Genomic DNA, 18,671 nt, shown 5'->3' with positions numbered 1-18,671 from the left:
TTTGATAGGGTTTTTATATCTTTTTTTCATATTTGGTTTAAGAATGCTTACAAAGATTCATAAAACTTAAGTTCACAGGGAAAAATACAGAGAGAAATCAGAATCACAGATAGGATAGAGGAATGAGGCTAAGACTTGTGCCTTAACTGATACACTAGGAATGGCCAGTGAGTTTTAAGCATTGCAATGTGGCTGGTCCAAATTGAGATGTTTGTAAAGTACACACCAGATAGTAAAGATTTAATACAGCAAAAGATCTGAATACTTTTATAATATTTGTTATATATTGATACGATGTTTTAGAAATTTTGCATTAAATAAAAAATCATATTAAAATTAATTTCACTTGTTTCTTTTTAATGTTTCAACATTACTACTAGGAAAATGTGAACGTACACATGTGGGTCTCATTTGTCACTTATTATATTTCCGTTACACAGTACTTGCCTAGAAGGAGGTAAGTTTGACCTCCTCTCTTGAGAGATGAACAGTTCCACAAGGGCTTATGTCTGAATTAGCTTGGAGGTAAGCTCAGAGCATGCCCTGAGGCAGGACTAACAGGCTCCTTAGCAGTTTGTTTTGAAGCTCTTCCTGTACCTCGATGAATGGGTGATTGATGTGTGTTTTAAAATGTTTAAAAATATATGTAACTTTTAAGACTACATTATTTAAATATTAAGGAGCACTTTGTGTGGAAGGTCTATTGTTATAAATTTTCGGTGCTGCAAGAGAAATAGCACTCAAACATAAATTTAATTTTCTCAGCAAGGCAATTTTTACTTCTATAGAAGGGTGTGACTTGTGGATGGAGCAATGGCAAGAGCACACTTCAACAAGGGAGGGGAAGGGAGCAGGTAGCCCCTACTGCTATGTTGCTCCCCTGTTGGCTAGGGTGGGACTGCACAGTCTAAGCTAATTCCAATTGACTATTTTAAAGAGAGCAGGAGTACGAGCCGGAGTGGTGGGGTGAGTAGTTTGGTGGGAAGAGCTGTTACGGAACAGGTGTCTCAGGGTGATTCAGTTCAGAGCAGGTGACCAGGGGTGACTCAGGATGGAGCAGGTGACCAGGGGTGACTCAAGACAGAACAGGTGACCAGGGGAACAGATGTGAACTACTGATTAGAACTGGTGGAAAAGGTTTTTTACTGAAACTAGGGGCGAGGAGAATGAGGAAGTTAAACTTTAAAATGGAGAACAGAGAAGAAGGGAGCTGAACATACTGATGCATTGGTTCTTTGGAGAGGATCTCAGAACTCATCATACTTAACAATTTATAGGCTAAAACCTTTGAAGAGAAATGTATTATATCCTACGCTGTTAACCCCAAGCAAATGGAAATTTGGTTGCTATTTGATATTCATTGTCTTCCTAATTTAGTAAGGCAAGAAGTATCCTGCCCCACATATCCATGGTTAACCTATTATTTGAGATGGTTCACAACACTCTGCTTCAATTGTCTTTGGTAAATAAAATATCCAGTAACTGGTAACTGCACAATTAATCTGTTAAATATCTAAATAAATACTAAATAGTGTATCGTTCTTTAAAATAATCCTTACTTAGCTCTAAGTTGGGACGAATATGTATGAGGTACTACATATTTTTGTTTGCTGTGGCTCTTTAAAAAGTGTATTTAATTTAGTCTTTCTGCCTGATGATTTCCAAAGTCTAATGATTTAAATCAACGTGTATCTAATTTATGCATGTATGTATTTGTGTGTGTTTATTTATCTCATAGATACTTATTTAGCACTTAACTCTGTGCCAGACACTGCCCTAAGAAAATTAGTACATGTTTATCTAAAAATAACTGACACTTAGATAGAGCTTACAATGATTCAAGCACTGTTCTAAATGATCTTCCTATAGCAGTGAGATACGCACAGTTAATGTGTTAAACATAAGCAGAGAAGTTAGGTCACTTATCCAAGTTCACACAGCTCCTTTCTAGAATTGCTGGGAACCAGCCACTGCAGCCTGGCTGTTCCGAAGTGTCCATGTTCTTATTGAGCCTATGTGAAACATTTTGTTTTACTTTTGTTTCTAGGCAGCATCAGTGGGACTTACGCCAGATGGTGTCATCTTTTCTATATCAGGGGTGTGTAGAGGCTTTCCATAAAGCCTGGAAATTCTGTCATGAAAGGGGTTCTAAAGGGGTTATTTTGAGAGACAAGGTGTTTATTATAGCTCTTTGTGAATTTGTGAGTGGCTACGTGGAATAGTGGGTAGGATTATGTGGTGATTATGCCCCAAAGCCTCACGTAACAGCTCTAGTTATATTAAAACTAAGCTCAGGCTACAACCTGGAAATGTGGCTCTGCAGTTGTTTTCCTTCCTACCTCCTCTAACCTTTTATGCTTAGGTAGTTCACTTTTTGCCATTTTGTTATCATCAGCATCAGTCTGTGAAGTTCTTTGGTGGTTTGATACTGTTCTAGTCACACATTGTATGAAGAATATCCAGAGAGCCTGAGAATTCTGTTGTGTGGCCCATAGCTGTTCTAAACTATTCCAGACTTTACAAGCAATTAATATATAAATTTAGTTTGAAGTTACCATCTTAGTTCCTCTGAAGGGTCCCTGAAATTGCTTTCAAGGAAAATTCTATAATCTAATAGACCAAGGTTGCCTGCTACCCTCGTCTTTGAGAACCTCTTTGACAAATAAATAATATGAGAAAGTATATATGTTTCATATTTGGCTTGCTTCATCTTTCATGGTTGTTTGCACTAGAGCTTTATCACAGTTTTAAAATATTGCCCCTCCCTCAGTTCCTCCTCCCTACCCCCCATGGTTTAAATAAATATATTTTTACTATATAAAACAGCAGGATGGTCAAGAACTTGACAGAATGGTCCTCAGGATGCCCAGCTTCCCACTTCAAAGGTATCCTTCATAATGTTATGTCTGAAAAGATTCTCGATTATATATTTACTCATGCAACAAATATTTACTGCATAGTCTGCTACCTTGCAAGCCCATGCCAGCTCTTTGAGTGAGTAAGACATGGTCTCCCCACTCTTGGAGCTTACAGTTGGTGTGTTCCAATACAGTGTAGTAAGTGTAAGGTAGGAAACACAAAGGTTTAAGAAAACAGTATATAGTACCCCATGTCTGACTAAATTATCTTTTAGAATTCTAGAGTGAAATGATGCTCTCATGTTCTAATCTAGTGACCTCATTTTTAAGGTCAAGAGAAACTGAAACCCAAAGATGTTCTGTTCCTCATTTGTAAGAGAGCTTCAAGTAGCACCAAGCAAGAACTCAGGACTCTTTGTGGTCAGTCATTGCTATAAACAGGGATCAGGGTCTGAGTCAGTTATATAGCCTTTGGTCATGTATTCGTACAATACCTGCATACAAAATATTTCAGGAATATCTTAAAAAGGAGAACCCATCTATATTAATCAGTTTCTTCTCTCATGCCATTTCATACATACTTACCCACAAACAGAAAATTCGGGTTATCATTTATTTAGACGAAGATGTTGCTAAGATTTACAGTGGTTTTAATTGGAGCTGTTAAAACCATGGTTCTTTTTCAAGTGATTGACAGGTCAGTGATGAATATCTTGATGAAAAATTCCAGGGTAGAGGAAGCGATCTCAGAATCCACAGGGGAGGGACACAAATGCTAATTACACATTGACTTTAATTCCTGATTTGTCATAGCTGCTTGCAGGTGTATATCTTGGCTATGGTCTATTCTCAGGACCTCATTTGTATTTCAGATTTTCTTTAATAATGTTGCATCCACAAATAACTGTTTAATCCCTGACTTATTTACAGTTCTCATTCTCTCGATATAGGAAATAATTACTTGGCAGATGAATGTAGTTGTTTCTTTTGGTTATTGAAGATTAAAATTTTTTTGTCTTCCCATTGATTTCCCTGGAAGACAGTTTTGGAATAGCACCTCACTTTGGCCTTCTGGCCTGAGAGATGCACAGGTGTTCGCTTTTGTTTGTTATTCCTCCTATTATTACTCCCACACATGTGGTGTGGTGAATTAGCCCTCTTGATGAATTAGCCCTCTCTCTGGGTTGAGAGCTAATGTTCCTCTGTGCTGAAGAGCTGCTGTCCCACCCCTTTCTGCCTGCTGAGGAGGAGGTTTGGCATTGGTAGGTGCAAGGTAACCTTCAGATTCACTTAGTTTTTTTTTTAAGCAGTGCTGATTTTTTCCCTCAGTAGTTGAATTGAGGGCTTGAGCTTGTTAGATGGATTAGGTGAAAGCACAAGAGATGCATGGACCACTTTCCTCATTTCCACATATTTATTAACTTCCCAGCGAATGCCCCCAAGTTGGACCATACCCTGTGGCCTTGTCCTATTTAAAATGGGCCCTGAGGTACTTTACATGATATAGCCACCTTCACTGTCTACCTTCTGTACACTTGTGATTTCTTGTATCATTTTTGCCATGACTCCAGCTATCTTGTTGTTTTCCTAACCCTCTACCTGCTTCTATAAGTTAGTTGTGAGGCCTTGTCTGAGGAGAGTTCCAGGGTGTATTAACTCAGCATCAAGACCACTTCTTCCCCTCCCTGGTTCTGAGTTACCCAGGCCTGTCTGTGTGCAGCCCTCTCATTCCTTGCCCTTTCTTTGGGCTATATTAACTCTGGCCAGCAGCATGCCAGGAAAGTATTAAAAACCTTTTTGTTGGAGGGCACTAGTTGTTCAATCTGCCTGTCTGATCACATTTCTCACATTTTTACTCATTTCCTGAGTTTTAGAGTAGTTGTTAAGACCCTGCAGTAATTTAAAGCTAGGTATCTAATTTTAGGAGTCACCTTTATATCTTCTTATTTTCTGTGTTGTTGTGCTATGACCACACTTCTCATAAGAATGATTTACCTTAACCTCAGCCCTTAATTGGCTTGGGCTCTGATATGGCTCCATTCTGCTGCTTCTAAAGCGTGATTCAATGGAGTGTTCAAGTGAGTGATCTGACAGTTGGAATTTTGAGGCATCTGTCCTTTTCCAGATTTCCATGTTCATTTTCAAAATGAGTTTTTGAAGAGAAGACAGTTTGAAAGGATTGTAATGGTGCTCAATAGCAGTGTGGCTGAACTCCATGCTTCTCTGCAATATGCTGTCTTTAAGCTGATCAGTGAGAGCTGAAGATATGTTTAGAAAAGGGATTCCAGACTGTGGAAATGGCTTCAGTCTTCTTGTTCCCCATGCACCTCTTCAGTGTGGGTTTATAAACCTTGGTTTTGACCCAAACCAAGCCTACACCTTCATTCTGTAAAGACATGCCCTATATGTTTGCTACAGGATACCACATCTTTATGTTCAAAGTTTTCATAAAGAAAAAGCATTGCTTAGTGTGTCCATATCCGTTTATTTAGTGTATTCTAGGGTTAAACCATTTTCCCATTTTATTCTTCTAACTTCCTGTCTGTAAAATTAATTCAAAACCTAAGTATTCATCTAGTTCATTCTATCTCCCCCACCTCCACACTGCTTAACTCTCAACTAGGTTGGTGTTGGGCTTAATTAGCTGTATCTTTTTGATTTACATACTGTGAAACCAATTCCAAGCATCTTTGTATTGTTATCTTGTTTGTTCTTTTTATTTATTTATTTATTTTTATTTTTCAGAGAGATGGAGGTCTTGCTTTGTTTCCCAGGCTGATCTTGAACTCCTGGCCGCAAGCATTTCTTCCACCTGGGCCTCCCAAAGTGCTGCAGTTATAGGAGCAAGCTAGTGTGCCTACCTTGTTTGTTCTTCTTAATAACTCTTAACCGTAGGAAGCTATGACAGACAGATTATGTGCAGTTTTTCTATGGAGGCAGTTCATATTTCTAAATACAGGTTTTCAATGTAGTCTGACCCAGAAAAGGTTAAAGCATTGCTTTATCATAATGTCTAGGAGTCCAACAGGAATGTTGCAGACCTCTTCTCTGTAAAGTCAAATTGCTGTGGGGCCCTATGTGTTTAGTTGTTTGACTCACATCTTTGGTTGTCAGCTTTTTTCTTTCTTTTTAAAATGGACTTTTTTTTTTAAGAGCAGTTTTGGATTAACAGGAAAATTGAGCAGAAGTTACAGAGATTTCCTGTATACCTTATGCACCCCCCCTCCCCCAACACAATCTTCCACACCAGAGTGGTATATTTATTACAATTGTTGAACCTACCTTAACACATCATTATCATACAAAGTCCATAGGGTTTGTGCTTGGTGTTATATCATCTGTGGGCTTTGATATATGTATAGTGGCATGTATTTACCATTATAGTGTCATACAGAATCGTTTCATCGCGCTAAGAATTCCCTATTCTCTGCCTATAACTCCTGGCAAAATTCCCTCTCTCCTTCTAACTCCTGGCAACCACTGATATTTTTATTGTCTTTGTGGTTTAACCTTTTCTAGAATGTCATATAGTTGGAATCATACAGTATGCCTTTTAGAATATCTGCTTTCACTTAGTAATATATGTCTAAGCTTCCTCTATGTCTTTTCATGGCTTGATAGCTTGTTTTTTTAATCACTGAATAATATTCTGTCATCTGGATATACCACAATTTATCCATTCACCTATTGAAGGATATATGGGTTCCTTCCACATTTTGACAGTTATGAACAAAGCCGCTGTTTACATTCATGGGGAGGCTTTTGTGTAAGCATATTTTCAACTCCTCAAGTAAATTTCAAGGAGCTGTATTCCTGGATCAAATGGTAAGAGTACATGTTCAGTTCTATAAGAAACCACTAAACTATCTTCCAAAGTGGCTGTATCATTTTGCATTCCTACCATCAATGAATTAGAGTTCCTATTGCTCCACATCCTTGCCTGCCTTTGGTGTTGTCAGTGTTCTGAATTTTGACTATGCTGCAACGAGCAGTGGTATCTTATTGTTGTTTAAGTTGGCAATTTTCTAATGACATATAATGTGGAACATCTTTTCCTATTCTTATTTGCCACCTGTATATATTCTTTAGTAAACTGTTTGGATCTCTTGCATTTTTAAATCAGGTTGTTTTATTATTGTTGAGTTTTAAGAGTTTTTTGTATATTTTGGATAAATTGTTCTTTATTAGTTATGTCTTTTGCAAACATTTTCTCCCAGTTCGTTGCTCAGCTATTTCTTTTAATTGGTTTTTAAAATCTTAGATTCAGAAAACCAAACTGGAGTGAGCTGATCTTTCACAATTGAGCGGGCACATGTGGCTGTTAGTGAACTATGTTGCAGACTCGCAACCCTAACTCCCTTGATTCTTTATTTCCAGGTCAATGTGACGGTGGACTACATTAGACCAGCCAGCCCAGCCACAGAGACGGTGCCTGCCTTTTCAGAGCGTACCTGTGCCACTGTCACCATTGGAGGAATGTGAGTGTTCTGGCTGGCAGGGACTCAGCTGTCATCTCAAGTAGCTAAGAGCTCTTTGCTCATTTGAGTCTTTCCTTCCTTTCACTCTGCTTTGCTTTCTCCTGCTCTTAACTCAGTGGTTTATAATTATGTGCCTGTGTAGCACTTTATATTTGTAAGTACTTTATAATCACTCATTAGCTAATCATATACTTTCATTGTTGTTGTTATTGAAGATTTATTGGGCTCTGTGCGCCTGGCACTATGAAGTACACATTATTACTATTAATAATGCCATTTATTGAGTATTAAGCAGGCCCTAGATACTGTCCAAAATGGTCTCTGCATATTGGTTTAGGAAGTCTAGGTATAGAATAGCAGGTAACAAGGAGGGAAGAAGAGGAGAGGTTAATTGGACATTCTCTTGTATGTAGTCAGTAGATGATGAGGTCATCCTATTCTGCTATACTGGCCGTAACCTGGTTAGATTCCAAGGTCTCTTGGCAACGAGGTTGAGGAAGAGTCTTTCAGGGGAAGTATCTGATAGGGGAAGGAGGAAGCCTGCTGGGCCCTGCTTCCATAGAAATATTACAACAGTCAGCCAGTCCCCAGTAGCAATTCTTACTTTGCATAAAATATACAAGTGTGGTAATTGTCTCCTTTTCTGTTTAACAATCTTATATGCTATTTGTTACCAAACTGTTATTTTTCATTTCTTTTAAGGGGGCATATTGGTGGGGAAGAAAAAGGATAGGTTTGTCATCAAAACAAGGATTGTGTTACTGAAAGTACAGTGAAGTCACTTAGGAGAAGTACCTCCAAGCTATTGTAGGCCTCTGAAAGGAATGAGCATCTTGTAGCTGTTTAGCTTCATGAAAGTCTCCTAACAGGAGCCTCTTTCCCCTCATTCGTGCTTTCACATTTGGAAATGACTATTTTTAGCCAATGCTACTGATCCTATCTATATTTATTAATATTGTTTATGTTCAGATAACAATTGGAGGTTTCATCTTTGCCAGGAGGTGTTCAGTATAGGCATTTGATGTTTACCTTTACACCATCACAGGTTTTGTTAGAAGCAGGTTCTTGACAAATCAAGTAATATTTTTGAACTGGGAAAAACTAGGACATATTTTGGTCATTCTTCTATCTGTATAAATTACAATAGTTATTTATTACCAATTTGTCACCACTTCTTAGGAGTCAGTTGTCTGCTTCCCTACTGTAGAGACCTGGAATCTTAGTATTCTATCTAAATGTTTTTACTGTCACAAAAACCCATCTCCATAGATACTGCTGCTTTTAAGTACTGGTGAAAACAACTTCACCGTTGTACAAAACCACGTCTTTTCTTTTGGCAGGTGGCCTCCACAAATATTTAACATTCTATTAGAATGGATTATTTCATTTAGTTACCACTGAAGAATATTTTAAAAATAAGTTTACACTGCTTAAAATGAGATATTCGGGGAGTATTTTATAGTAATCTTTTTATTTTTAAGACAATTCGAGACATAATTTTAAATACTTTACAGAGCAGAGTGTTGTGGCCATGCTTTGTGCCTTAAAACCTTGAGATTTCCACTGTGTTTATTTTGGCTTTGACAGAGATTACTCTTTCAGCTTTCCTCTCTGCAAATGTGGGGTACCTGTCTATTCCAGTCTGGGTTTCTATTACATTCTTGAGTCCTTGTAAGAAGGTGTCAACTCTGTTGACTGTTTAACAACACAGGTTGGTTGATCTTAATTGACAACCTACAATATCTATACTCCAGGTTTGTGCCAGAGATGATGAACTTGAATTTTCTGCTTCCCAGTTCTTGTAATTGGATTGTATGAAATATTATTTTCTTTGTGATTTCCCATAGTAAATTTTTTAGAAGTTTAGAAGCATGTACAAGTTTAGAAGAATTTTACAAGTACTCTTCTAGATACTTAAATTGTCTCCTTGGATTAGACCAGCCTGGCAGGTACCTGGAAAGCATTATGAGTTTCTTCATAGGATTGTTCATCCTGAACTATACTTTGTAGTTAAATGGGTGGGCTGCAAACAGGAGAAATGTAAGGAATTTACTGATACTGAAACCATTCTTCATTAGACTGTTGTGTCCCTGAAGATGGGGAATTTTGTGTCTTATTCCCTGTTGTAGCTCTAGTATCTAGCATATGGTAGGAACTCAATGAATTTGTTGAGAGATTTGTTAACTGTATTGCAAACTGTACCTTTATGAAGCATAACTTGGATGTTAGTAGCACCTAAGGCATGACCACAGGTTTGTTTTTATCTAATCAGTACTGTAAAACTTATAACTGATCATTTTATTCTGTTTTTTTATTTTTCTTTATCATGCAGCCCCCAGAATCACAGCAGATTCAGAGAGACTCCCAGATAATTTTATTCTTTTATTTGATAATTGGAAGCTCACTGCCAGAGAGGCCATCTCTAGCAAACAGACCTAGCTGCACACATTCTGTGTTCTAATCTTAGTAACCACTTCTGTTTATTTTTCTTTTACTTTGTTTTTGTTTTTATATGTCCTCTTTTTTCTGAATTTTCTATACTTTAAAAAATCTTGGCCAGGTGCAGTGGCTCACGCCTCTAATCCCAGCACTTTAGGAGGCCCAGGCAGCTGGATCACCTGCGATCAGGAGTTTGAGAGCTCTCTGACCAACATGGTGAAACCTCGTCTCTACTAAAAATTAAAACAAACAAACAAACAAACAAACAAAAAAAAGAAATTAGCTGAGCATGGTGGCAGGCGCCTGTAATCCTAGCTACTTGGGAGGCTGACGCATGAGAATTGCTTGAACCCCAGAGGCAGGGGTTGCAGTGAGCCAAGAACGTGCCACTGCACTCCAGCCTAAGCAACAGAGTGAGACTTTGTCTCAAAAAAAAAAATCCATTAATGTTATAGAAAAGTTGAGGTATTGATAAAATAAGAATCTCCAACTATTTAGCTTATTTTCAGAATTAAGTTATACTACTAAGAGCCTTTTATCTTACTTAATGGTGATTTATAAACACTAGCCAGAGAAGAGTCTTTTTTAAAAAACACTACATCTTAAATATTTTATTTTCATTTTAAACATAAAAATGTGTACATATTTGTAAATCTTTGCTGTCTGGGCAGCATGGACCACCTATTTGATATCTTGTTGAATTACATAACTTCCTGTTTGAAATGAGGACTTGAAAAACACTAATTATAGAACCTTATATTTTTGTGATTTACATCCCCCTCATCTGTTACAGTTGTCCCACACATATTTATTTTGCAGCTACTTTAAAGCCTTTCCTCTTTATTAAATTTTTTAAAGCATGTGTTATCGAGCAATGGGCTCACTGCCCGAAGTGCCTAGATGCCAATAATATGGCACTGGTTTTTGGGAAAAGAAAGGGCTTTATTGTGAGGTCAGCTGGCAAGGAGACAGGAGGCGGGACTCAATTCTGTCTTCCCAATCTGGGTGTTAGGTCAAACTTGTATGGGTTACGGAGGGGAATTTGGTGTGCAGAAGTGCTGGGAGGGCAGGTTTAACTGGAGGACTTTAAACTTGGCCATTTAGGATAAGATATGGAATGGTGGATTTTAGCACCAGATCTTTCTAGATAACTGACCCTTTACTTCTAAAAGGATTCTGGTACTCAGGTTTTGGTCTTGTCCTGGCCTTCTTGTTTCCACAGGGAGGAAACATTGGTTCTGAGTGTTGTAGGAGATAAAACCTTTTCCTGCTGCACATGCCCTGTCTCCATGATTTGCAATTTGTGCTCTGCTGCATCTGCAAGACAACTTAAACAGTGCTTAAACAATAGAGTTAAACTGGGTTGAGCTGCCCCTGTGGTGAGAGTTTTAGTAAATACACACTCTGTGTGTGCTTGTGAGTGTTTTAGTAAATACACACTCTTTGTGTGCTTCTATTTCAATGATATTTAATGAAGTATGTAATTAAAACAACAAGCACAACCAGTGTAAACTAGATTTGGGTACAAAAACAAATGGCTCATCTTGTTGGGACTGAAATGCTCAGGAGTTGTACAGTGGCTCTCAGTCACTCTCACCGGCATCTGCCAGTACCTTATGCTGAGGTCATAGAATGTGCAAGTCATTTAAGGGATGGGTTAGTAAAGACAGCGTCTATGGCTTGCATGGCCTCTGAAAAGTGCACTCTGTTCAGTCTTGAAGAAATGTGAAATTAAGAAGAAATCCTGTCTAAATTATGTTTGTTGTAATCTGTGAGCTGATACACCTACATTTAGGCCTTCACAGCGCCTAGTGGCTTTCCTGTTATTAAAGAGAACAGCAGACTTCTGTAACTACAGAAGAGCTTCTCTGAAACTAGTGATTTTAGGGGACTGAGAAGAAAGAGGTAGATGAGATGGTATCTCTTAAAGGGTTATTTCAAAGCTGAAGTTTAGATGCATTTCACTTGCAGAGAGTATGAATTGCCTGTATCTTCAATAGGGTTCATTCTAATCCTTTTTTCTTCTCGATGTATGGGAAGGAGTCACATCATAGGATGCTGGCAGGGCCTTGCTGGTGTGACATAGGCTTCAGCTTCCTATCTGTTCCCCCTGAGGAATCAATGAAAACAAGATTCATCATTCCTCTAATAGATTGAAATTTTTTTCTGGATTAACTTCACTGTGGAGTTGGCAAGAGTTGTTATCTGTTAATCAAAACTGTTTAAATAAAAAAATAAAAAGATCAAATTTTGAGTCTTTTCTCATTCTCTGGCTCCTGGGTTGGGAATTAGCTGATCGTTTTAGGCCTGGTTTGTGACATGAAGCTGTCAAGATGGCGCTTCCTGTTAATTACTTTTTATTGTATTTAAGACACTTAAATAACTCTTCTTGTGATTTAGTCGTCTATGTAATTAGCTACAGTGATTAAAATCTCCTTCTTTCGTTCTTGCCAGAGCCTTCTTGAAGAGTGAGATTTTCTGAGGTGACCTTTCCCTGTGCTGGACTTCCCAATTACTTTGAGCTCCAATTTGGCAAACCCTTAGAATCTATTAACTCCTTGCTCATGCCTTTCTGCTTATCACATTTTCAAAGAAAAGTGTTAGAAGAAAATGTGTTCACATTTAGAAAGGGGCATCTACAAAATATAACTAGGGTAAGCCACACACATACACACAGTCATTTTCACCATCACCTTACCCCTCAACCATGGAAAACTGTCACATATCCAGAAGATACAGTCACTAAGGCACTTCCCTGTTGTTTCCCATTATGTGAAGTATTTCATGATGATAGGAAACAATACACATAGCTCATTTTGTGAAAGTTAAAGAATGGCACAGAGATGGAACTATGAAAGGTGAGCAAATGAAAAGTCCTGTTTGTTTTCTGCACAAGGTCACCTCTTTTAGACAGGTGACTTTGTTTTTTGTTTATTTTTTCTCATATTTTCATTCTGCTGCTTCCCTGCATTGCTCTTCTTTCTTGATGCATGCGTCACCCCTGCCGCCTGCCTTGATGGCTGTCAGAGCATGAGACCTTGCTACCAGAGGTACTGTCCAAGTTCTGTGGGGGCTTGAGACATCTTAGATAACCTCTTTCCCCAATGGTTGCCATGCAGCAGTTTCAAGACCATTTTTATGAACATCCTTTCTGTCTGTTTAGAGTCTTCGTGGATAGAGCTTACCTTTATTGTATTTGTATGAACCAGACTATTAAATTTGCAAAGAAAAGACTGCCTTTGCTTTTGCTTTTTCTTCGGTTCTAATTTGCAGGGATACTTTTTTTCTCCCAGCTGTTCTATTAGTGACTGAAGCATTAGGTTAGGTCTTATCCTTACTCCGCTAGAATAATCCTTTTTTAATCCTAGTTTGGTTTTTCTCAGTCACAGTAGGAATAAGTGTCATACAGCCCCCAGCTTTTCTGACTACAGTTCTATAGCTTTTAGGTTTTTCACTGTCAGCCAAACCTCCTATCTCAGAGTTTTCAATTCTTAAAACATATTACTAATACCTGACTTTCAAGCTACACTTGGGAAAAAGCAGCCTCTTGAATCGCTCTTTTCTGGCCTAGTTGTCTTACTCAGAGAGGCCCACAACATCCAGAAGTTTCTTTTCAGCACTTGAGAAAGTATGGTGACAGTGTTAATAATGACAGTGGCTCTGCCGGGAGGTAGGGTCTGCATTATAGTCAACCCTTTTTCCCCACAGATTGATGACTTACACTTTATTATAGTCAATGAAAAGGACTACTGAGCCCCCTTCTTCCCCTGCTTTGAAGGAACACAAGACACTAGAATGAGGGTTGTTTTTTTTTTCCACTTAAATCAGTAACAAACTACTAACCAACTCAACCCAAACCTTCCCTCTTCCCAAAAAGAGCAGTTTAGATTGTTTTCTGGAAATCATAGGCTGCTTGGTTAATATAATTGTGCTGCTTCTTCTATGTTGAGTAGTAGAAGTGTGCGTATCCATTCTGAGGACATCAGAAACCTCTGTGGCATTTAGTTAACAATGCTTGAGAAAGAAGTAGTTGAATAACTAGGCCTGTCCTCTGCCAGCTCAAGCATAGCAATCATTTTAAGATACTTGTCCCATAAAACACTGTAAGAAGGAAGTTGGCTGTTGCACAGGGTTTGGGATTACAGTCAGGAAAATATTGTTAAGTTTCAGACAAATCTGTCTCTTTTGTTCAGATATTTTGTGGCTGGCTATCTATGGCAACCTCGTACTGCCAAGTCTTATTCCCTTAAAAATGTGGTTTCAGATTACTTTATTACCATCATTTCTAGATGGAAGTTCAATTTAGCTTTTCAAAATGGCTCCCTTGAATCCTGCAAATCAGCACAATCCTTTACTGAAGTATGTGAGAGCTTCTTATTTCCCCCTTTTTGCTTTTTATACTATCAGTTGAGTCGAGTGCCGAACTGTGGATGGATGACTTGAATATTTACTGCACTGATCCTTGGGAAGCTCCTCCTTGTCAGTTTCCCAAAGCATACCATGGAGAACCCAGGAGAGAGTGAGGCTTTTCTCCAAATCTATTTATGTTGTAACTTTTGCTTCGTGTCTTGTTGTAATGTTTCTCTAAATATTTTAAAACTTCCTTTGCATTTTTTGTTCTGTATTCAAGGAGATGTCTTCAACTTGATCTTCCAGGTTATATGCTTAGCCAGACAGCTGGCCAGCCATGCATATTGACTTATTTTCATTCATCCACACTCTCTTGTTTATTTATTCATATCACTTATTCATTTAGCCACTCACTCATTAGTTCATTTATCAAGTATTAGTAGAATGCTTGGAGTGTACTAAGGACTGTATTAGGCATCATGAATATATTGGTAATTCTAAAACTGAAATTATTTCTATGCTGATAAAATTTACAGACTGTTCTTTTAATCTAGCCCATTTTATTGATTTTTCTTTCAGCATTTATATTTAAATTTTTGTTCTTTAATTGTTCTGTCTTAATAGCACCCTGTTCTTAGTTTGTGAATACAATTTGTCTCTAATATCTCAGGGAACATTTAAAATTAAAAGAAATAACAGCCTTGGCTGGGAGCGGTGGCTCACACCTATAATCCCAGCACTTAAGGAGGTGGAGGTGGATGGATCACTTCAGCCCAGGAGTTCGAATCCAGCCTGGGCAACATGGCAAAACCCCTGTCTGAAATTAAAAATACAAAAAAAGTAGCTGAGTGTAGTGATGCATGTCTGTTAGCTGCTCGGAAGGCTGAGGCATGAGAATCGCTTGAACCCCAGAGATGGAGGTTATAGTGAGCCAAGATTGTGCCACTGCACTCCAGCCTGGGCGGCAGAGCAAGACTCGGTCTCCAAAAAAAAGGCTGGGCGAGATGGCTCACAACTGTAATCCCAGCACTTTGGGAGGCTGAGGCGGACAGATCACTTGAGGCCAGGAGTTCAGACCAGCCTAGCCAATATGATGAAACCCCATCTGTACTAAAAACAGGAAAATTAGCAGGGTGTGGACACCTGTAATCTCAGCTACTTGGGAGGCTGAGGCAGGAGAATCTCTTGAACCTTAGAGGGAGAGGTTGCTGTGAGCCGAGATCACACCACTGTACTCCAGCCTAGGTGACAAAGTGACACTCCCTCTCAAAAAACAAAAAAAAAAAGAAGAAAGAAAAGAAAAAGAAAAAGCTGCGTGCGGTGACTCACGCCTATAGTCCCAGCACTTTGGGAGGCTGAGGCAGGCGTATCACCTGAGGTCAGGAGTTCAAGACCAGCCTGCCAAACATGGTGAAACCTCGTCTCTACTAAAAAAGTACAAAAATTAGCTGGGTGTGGTACCACACGCCTATAGTCCCAGCTGCTCGAGAGGCTGAGGTGGGATAATCACTCAAACCCAGGAGTCGGAAGTTGCAGTGAGCCAAAAACACACCACCGTACTCTAGCCTCGGCGACAGAACGAGACTTGGTCTCAAAAAAAAGGAAAAAAAGAAATGACACCCTCTTCTGTTGTCTGAATTATCTGTTTCCTCTTAGATTAAATGTTGTCTTTATTTTGTTCTTTTTCTTTGATAAATCCTTAAATATTTGTAAAGTTTCATCTGCATTTATGAAGGAACAACTTTACTACTTGGGGTAGACATGGTGTTTCTCTGCAGTTAAGTAGGTCTACTTCTCTTGGACAGCTTCGTCACAAAAGCAAGTAGGTAGGCAGGTAGTATCAGAGGCAGACTTCCTTGAAGGCTGCCCTAAATAAAAACATTGAAGTAGAGGAGATTCTGGCTGGCTGGCCAAGCTCTTCTGAGTGTGGTTTCTAATTAATTACTCTGATGATGACCCTAAAGCCTACTCACTGGGTTGCTTTGTGTTTATTGATAAAGGCCCTTGGAGTGCTCTTACTTCTTACTATTTGTGCTACCATTTCTCCACTAGTCTGACCCCATCTGCTTTCTGCCTTTCAGGGTTTGCAAACTTTCTGATGTGCTGCTAACACACATTCTTGTTTTCTAGCATCATTAGGGCTTTGTTCGTGTTTTGTTTTGTTTTGTTTTGAGACAGAGTCTCACTCTGTTGCCCAGGCTGGAGTGCAGGGGTGTGATCTCGGCTCACTGCAACCTCTGTCTCCCAGGTTCAAGCGAATCTCCTGTCTCAGCCTCCTGAGTAGCTGGGATTACAGGTGCCCACCACCATGCCTGGCTAATTTTTGTATTCTGAGTAGAGATGGGGTTTTGCCATGTTGGCCAGGCTGGTCTTGAACTCCTGACCTCAAGTGATCTGCCTGCCTTGGCCTCCCAAAGTACTGGAATTACAGGTGTGAGCCACCACTCTGGCCAGGGCTTTATTCTTTTCCATATCTATCTTTCTTTTATTTCAGGGGGACCTTGTAAAGGATGGTGTTTGGACCTGAGTTCTCAGTAGATCTTGCTGACCTCCCACTAGCATTCTCTCTCTTTTCTTTTTTCTTCTCTTCTCTTCTCTTTTCTTTTCTATTCCTTTCCTTTTCTTTTCTTTTCTTTTCTCTTTTCTTTCTTTCTCTCTCTCTCTCTTTTCTTTCTTTCTCTCTCTCTCTTTTTCTTTTTTCTTTGTAGTGCCATTGATGTGATAAGGAGAGGGGGCATTTGACATGGCTACCAATAAGCAAAACTTATGGGTCTTTTCTATGCCATTTCTCAGATCCCTTCTCTTTATAATTCCTGTGGTCAGCACAGCACTCAGTGTTAAGGGGAATAGGAACGGAGTTCTTATAGATTCTTGTAACTCACAGTAGTGATTCTGCTTAAAAGGGATTTGCTCCCTTTAATTCTGAGTGATCTTTTAAAAAGTAATAAAAATTGTAGTAACATTTTCAAAAGAAAATAGGGGGAAATTGCCTGTTATATAATAACTCCTATTTTGTGGGTACTTCTTTTGAGTGCTGAGTGCTTTTTTTTTTTTTTTTTTTAAAGAATATAAAATTTAGAAGCAGAAAAACTTGGACCACTTGGCATAAGGTTGAGAGGAAGTCCAAGGCAAACTATTGTTGATATTAAGATTCTATGGAATTGTTTTTTTGAGACAGGGTCTCACTCTGTCACCCATGCTGGAGTGCTGTGGTACAGTCATGGCTCACTGCAGCCTCAATCTCTGTCAGCTCAAGTGAACCTTCCACCGCTAGGACCACAGCTGAATGCCACCCGGCCTGGCTAATTTTTGTAGAGACGAGGTTTAGCCATGTTGCTCAGGCTGGTCTCGAACTCCTGGGCTCAAGCAGTCCTCCCACCTTGGCCTCCCAAAGTGCTGGGATTACATCATGAGCCACTGCACTGGCCTGGATATTTTTTTAAATGTAGAGTTTGGAAGTAAATAGGTCTGAGGTAAAAAAAAAAAAAAAAAACTCAGCTCTATTATTAGATACCGTGTTATCATGGGCCTTAGTTGTTGTTGTTGTTGTTGTTGTTGTTGTTTTTCCAGCTGTCAGTCAGAGATAATAATAGTATACCTCATAAGGATATTGTGGGGATTATAGGTGATACTGCATTTTAAATGTTTAGCATAGTGACTAAGACATAACAAATACTTAAGTGAGCCCTAAGCCCTCTGGGGAGCTGCTCACCATTGACCTAATTTTAAAATCTAATAGTCTCTTCCATCTTTTCTCTGTCCTCTTTCCCACTTCTCTCTCACATGTCCAGCTATTTCTTTGAGCTCAAATTTGATTTTATATTCTGTTCTCTTTTTCTTCATCACACTTCCTGTGGCCAACTCATCCACTAATGTTATTGCTACCCAACAGATTATTTTAAGGATGAATTTAGTAAGTAGTAGCTACCCAAGGTTTAATTTACAAAACAAAACAAAATGCCTCATTGGATTATGGTTGAGGACTCTGTGGTACTAGGCCATTTTATTGTTCCGTTGGAGGCACTTTGGTTTGTATTAGTCTCCTCACATCACTTTTTCAGTTTTCATGATGGCGAATTGCATTCATTTTCCCCCTAAGTATTGAATGTATACTATGTTTCCTTAAGACAGTAATGATTGATAAGTACTTGCATGCAGGTAGAAGTAATGGATATGCATGAGTAATGCTTAATGTTTCAGGAAGCTTAACACGTATTTACCATTTAGTAGGTACATAATTTATTCTTTAATAAAAACAGTATATTGGATACCTTTCAAATCAAGAGATGTGCTAGCCAGCTACTTCCCTAGTAAGCTAGCTATCTACTTTACCTGTTTATCTGAGGTGATGAAAAGGCACAGGGATACCAAATTAGTGGTTTTGGAAATGTTTTTACTCTATCGCCACCTAAAAAGGCTTACTCAAAGCCATAGTCCACGGAGCTTTTAGAATGGCCTTTCCTGCTGTGATACCTTGGTTAATTTTTCTGCCTTTAGTGAAAATGTGTTTTAAATAGGGAAACAAAAGGAACTTGGAAGGATTTAG

At 38.8% G+C, this 18,671-nt stretch overlaps 1 protein-coding gene across 1 annotated transcript in view; it reads left to right on the top strand.

The window, feature by feature from the left end:
* SND1 (staphylococcal nuclease and tudor domain containing 1) overlaps positions 1-18,671 on the top strand; it is a 447,074-nt gene that overhangs the window by 189,383 nt on the left and 239,020 nt on the right. The window contains exon 12 of the mRNA XM_010378725.2: positions 7,236-7,336. Coding sequence (XP_010377027.1) covers positions 7,236-7,336 — 101 coding nt within the window. The remainder of the gene's footprint in view (positions 1-7,235; positions 7,337-18,671) is intronic.

This window comes from Rhinopithecus roxellana, chromosome 6 (genome assembly GCF_007565055.1).
Source record: "Rhinopithecus roxellana isolate Shanxi Qingling chromosome 6, ASM756505v1, whole genome shotgun sequence".
In the NCBI taxonomy this organism is placed as follows: domain Eukaryota; kingdom Metazoa; phylum Chordata; class Mammalia; order Primates; family Cercopithecidae; genus Rhinopithecus; species Rhinopithecus roxellana.
Note: the sequence above shows the minus strand (reverse complement) of the source record. Positions and strands in the feature narration are given on the sequence as shown.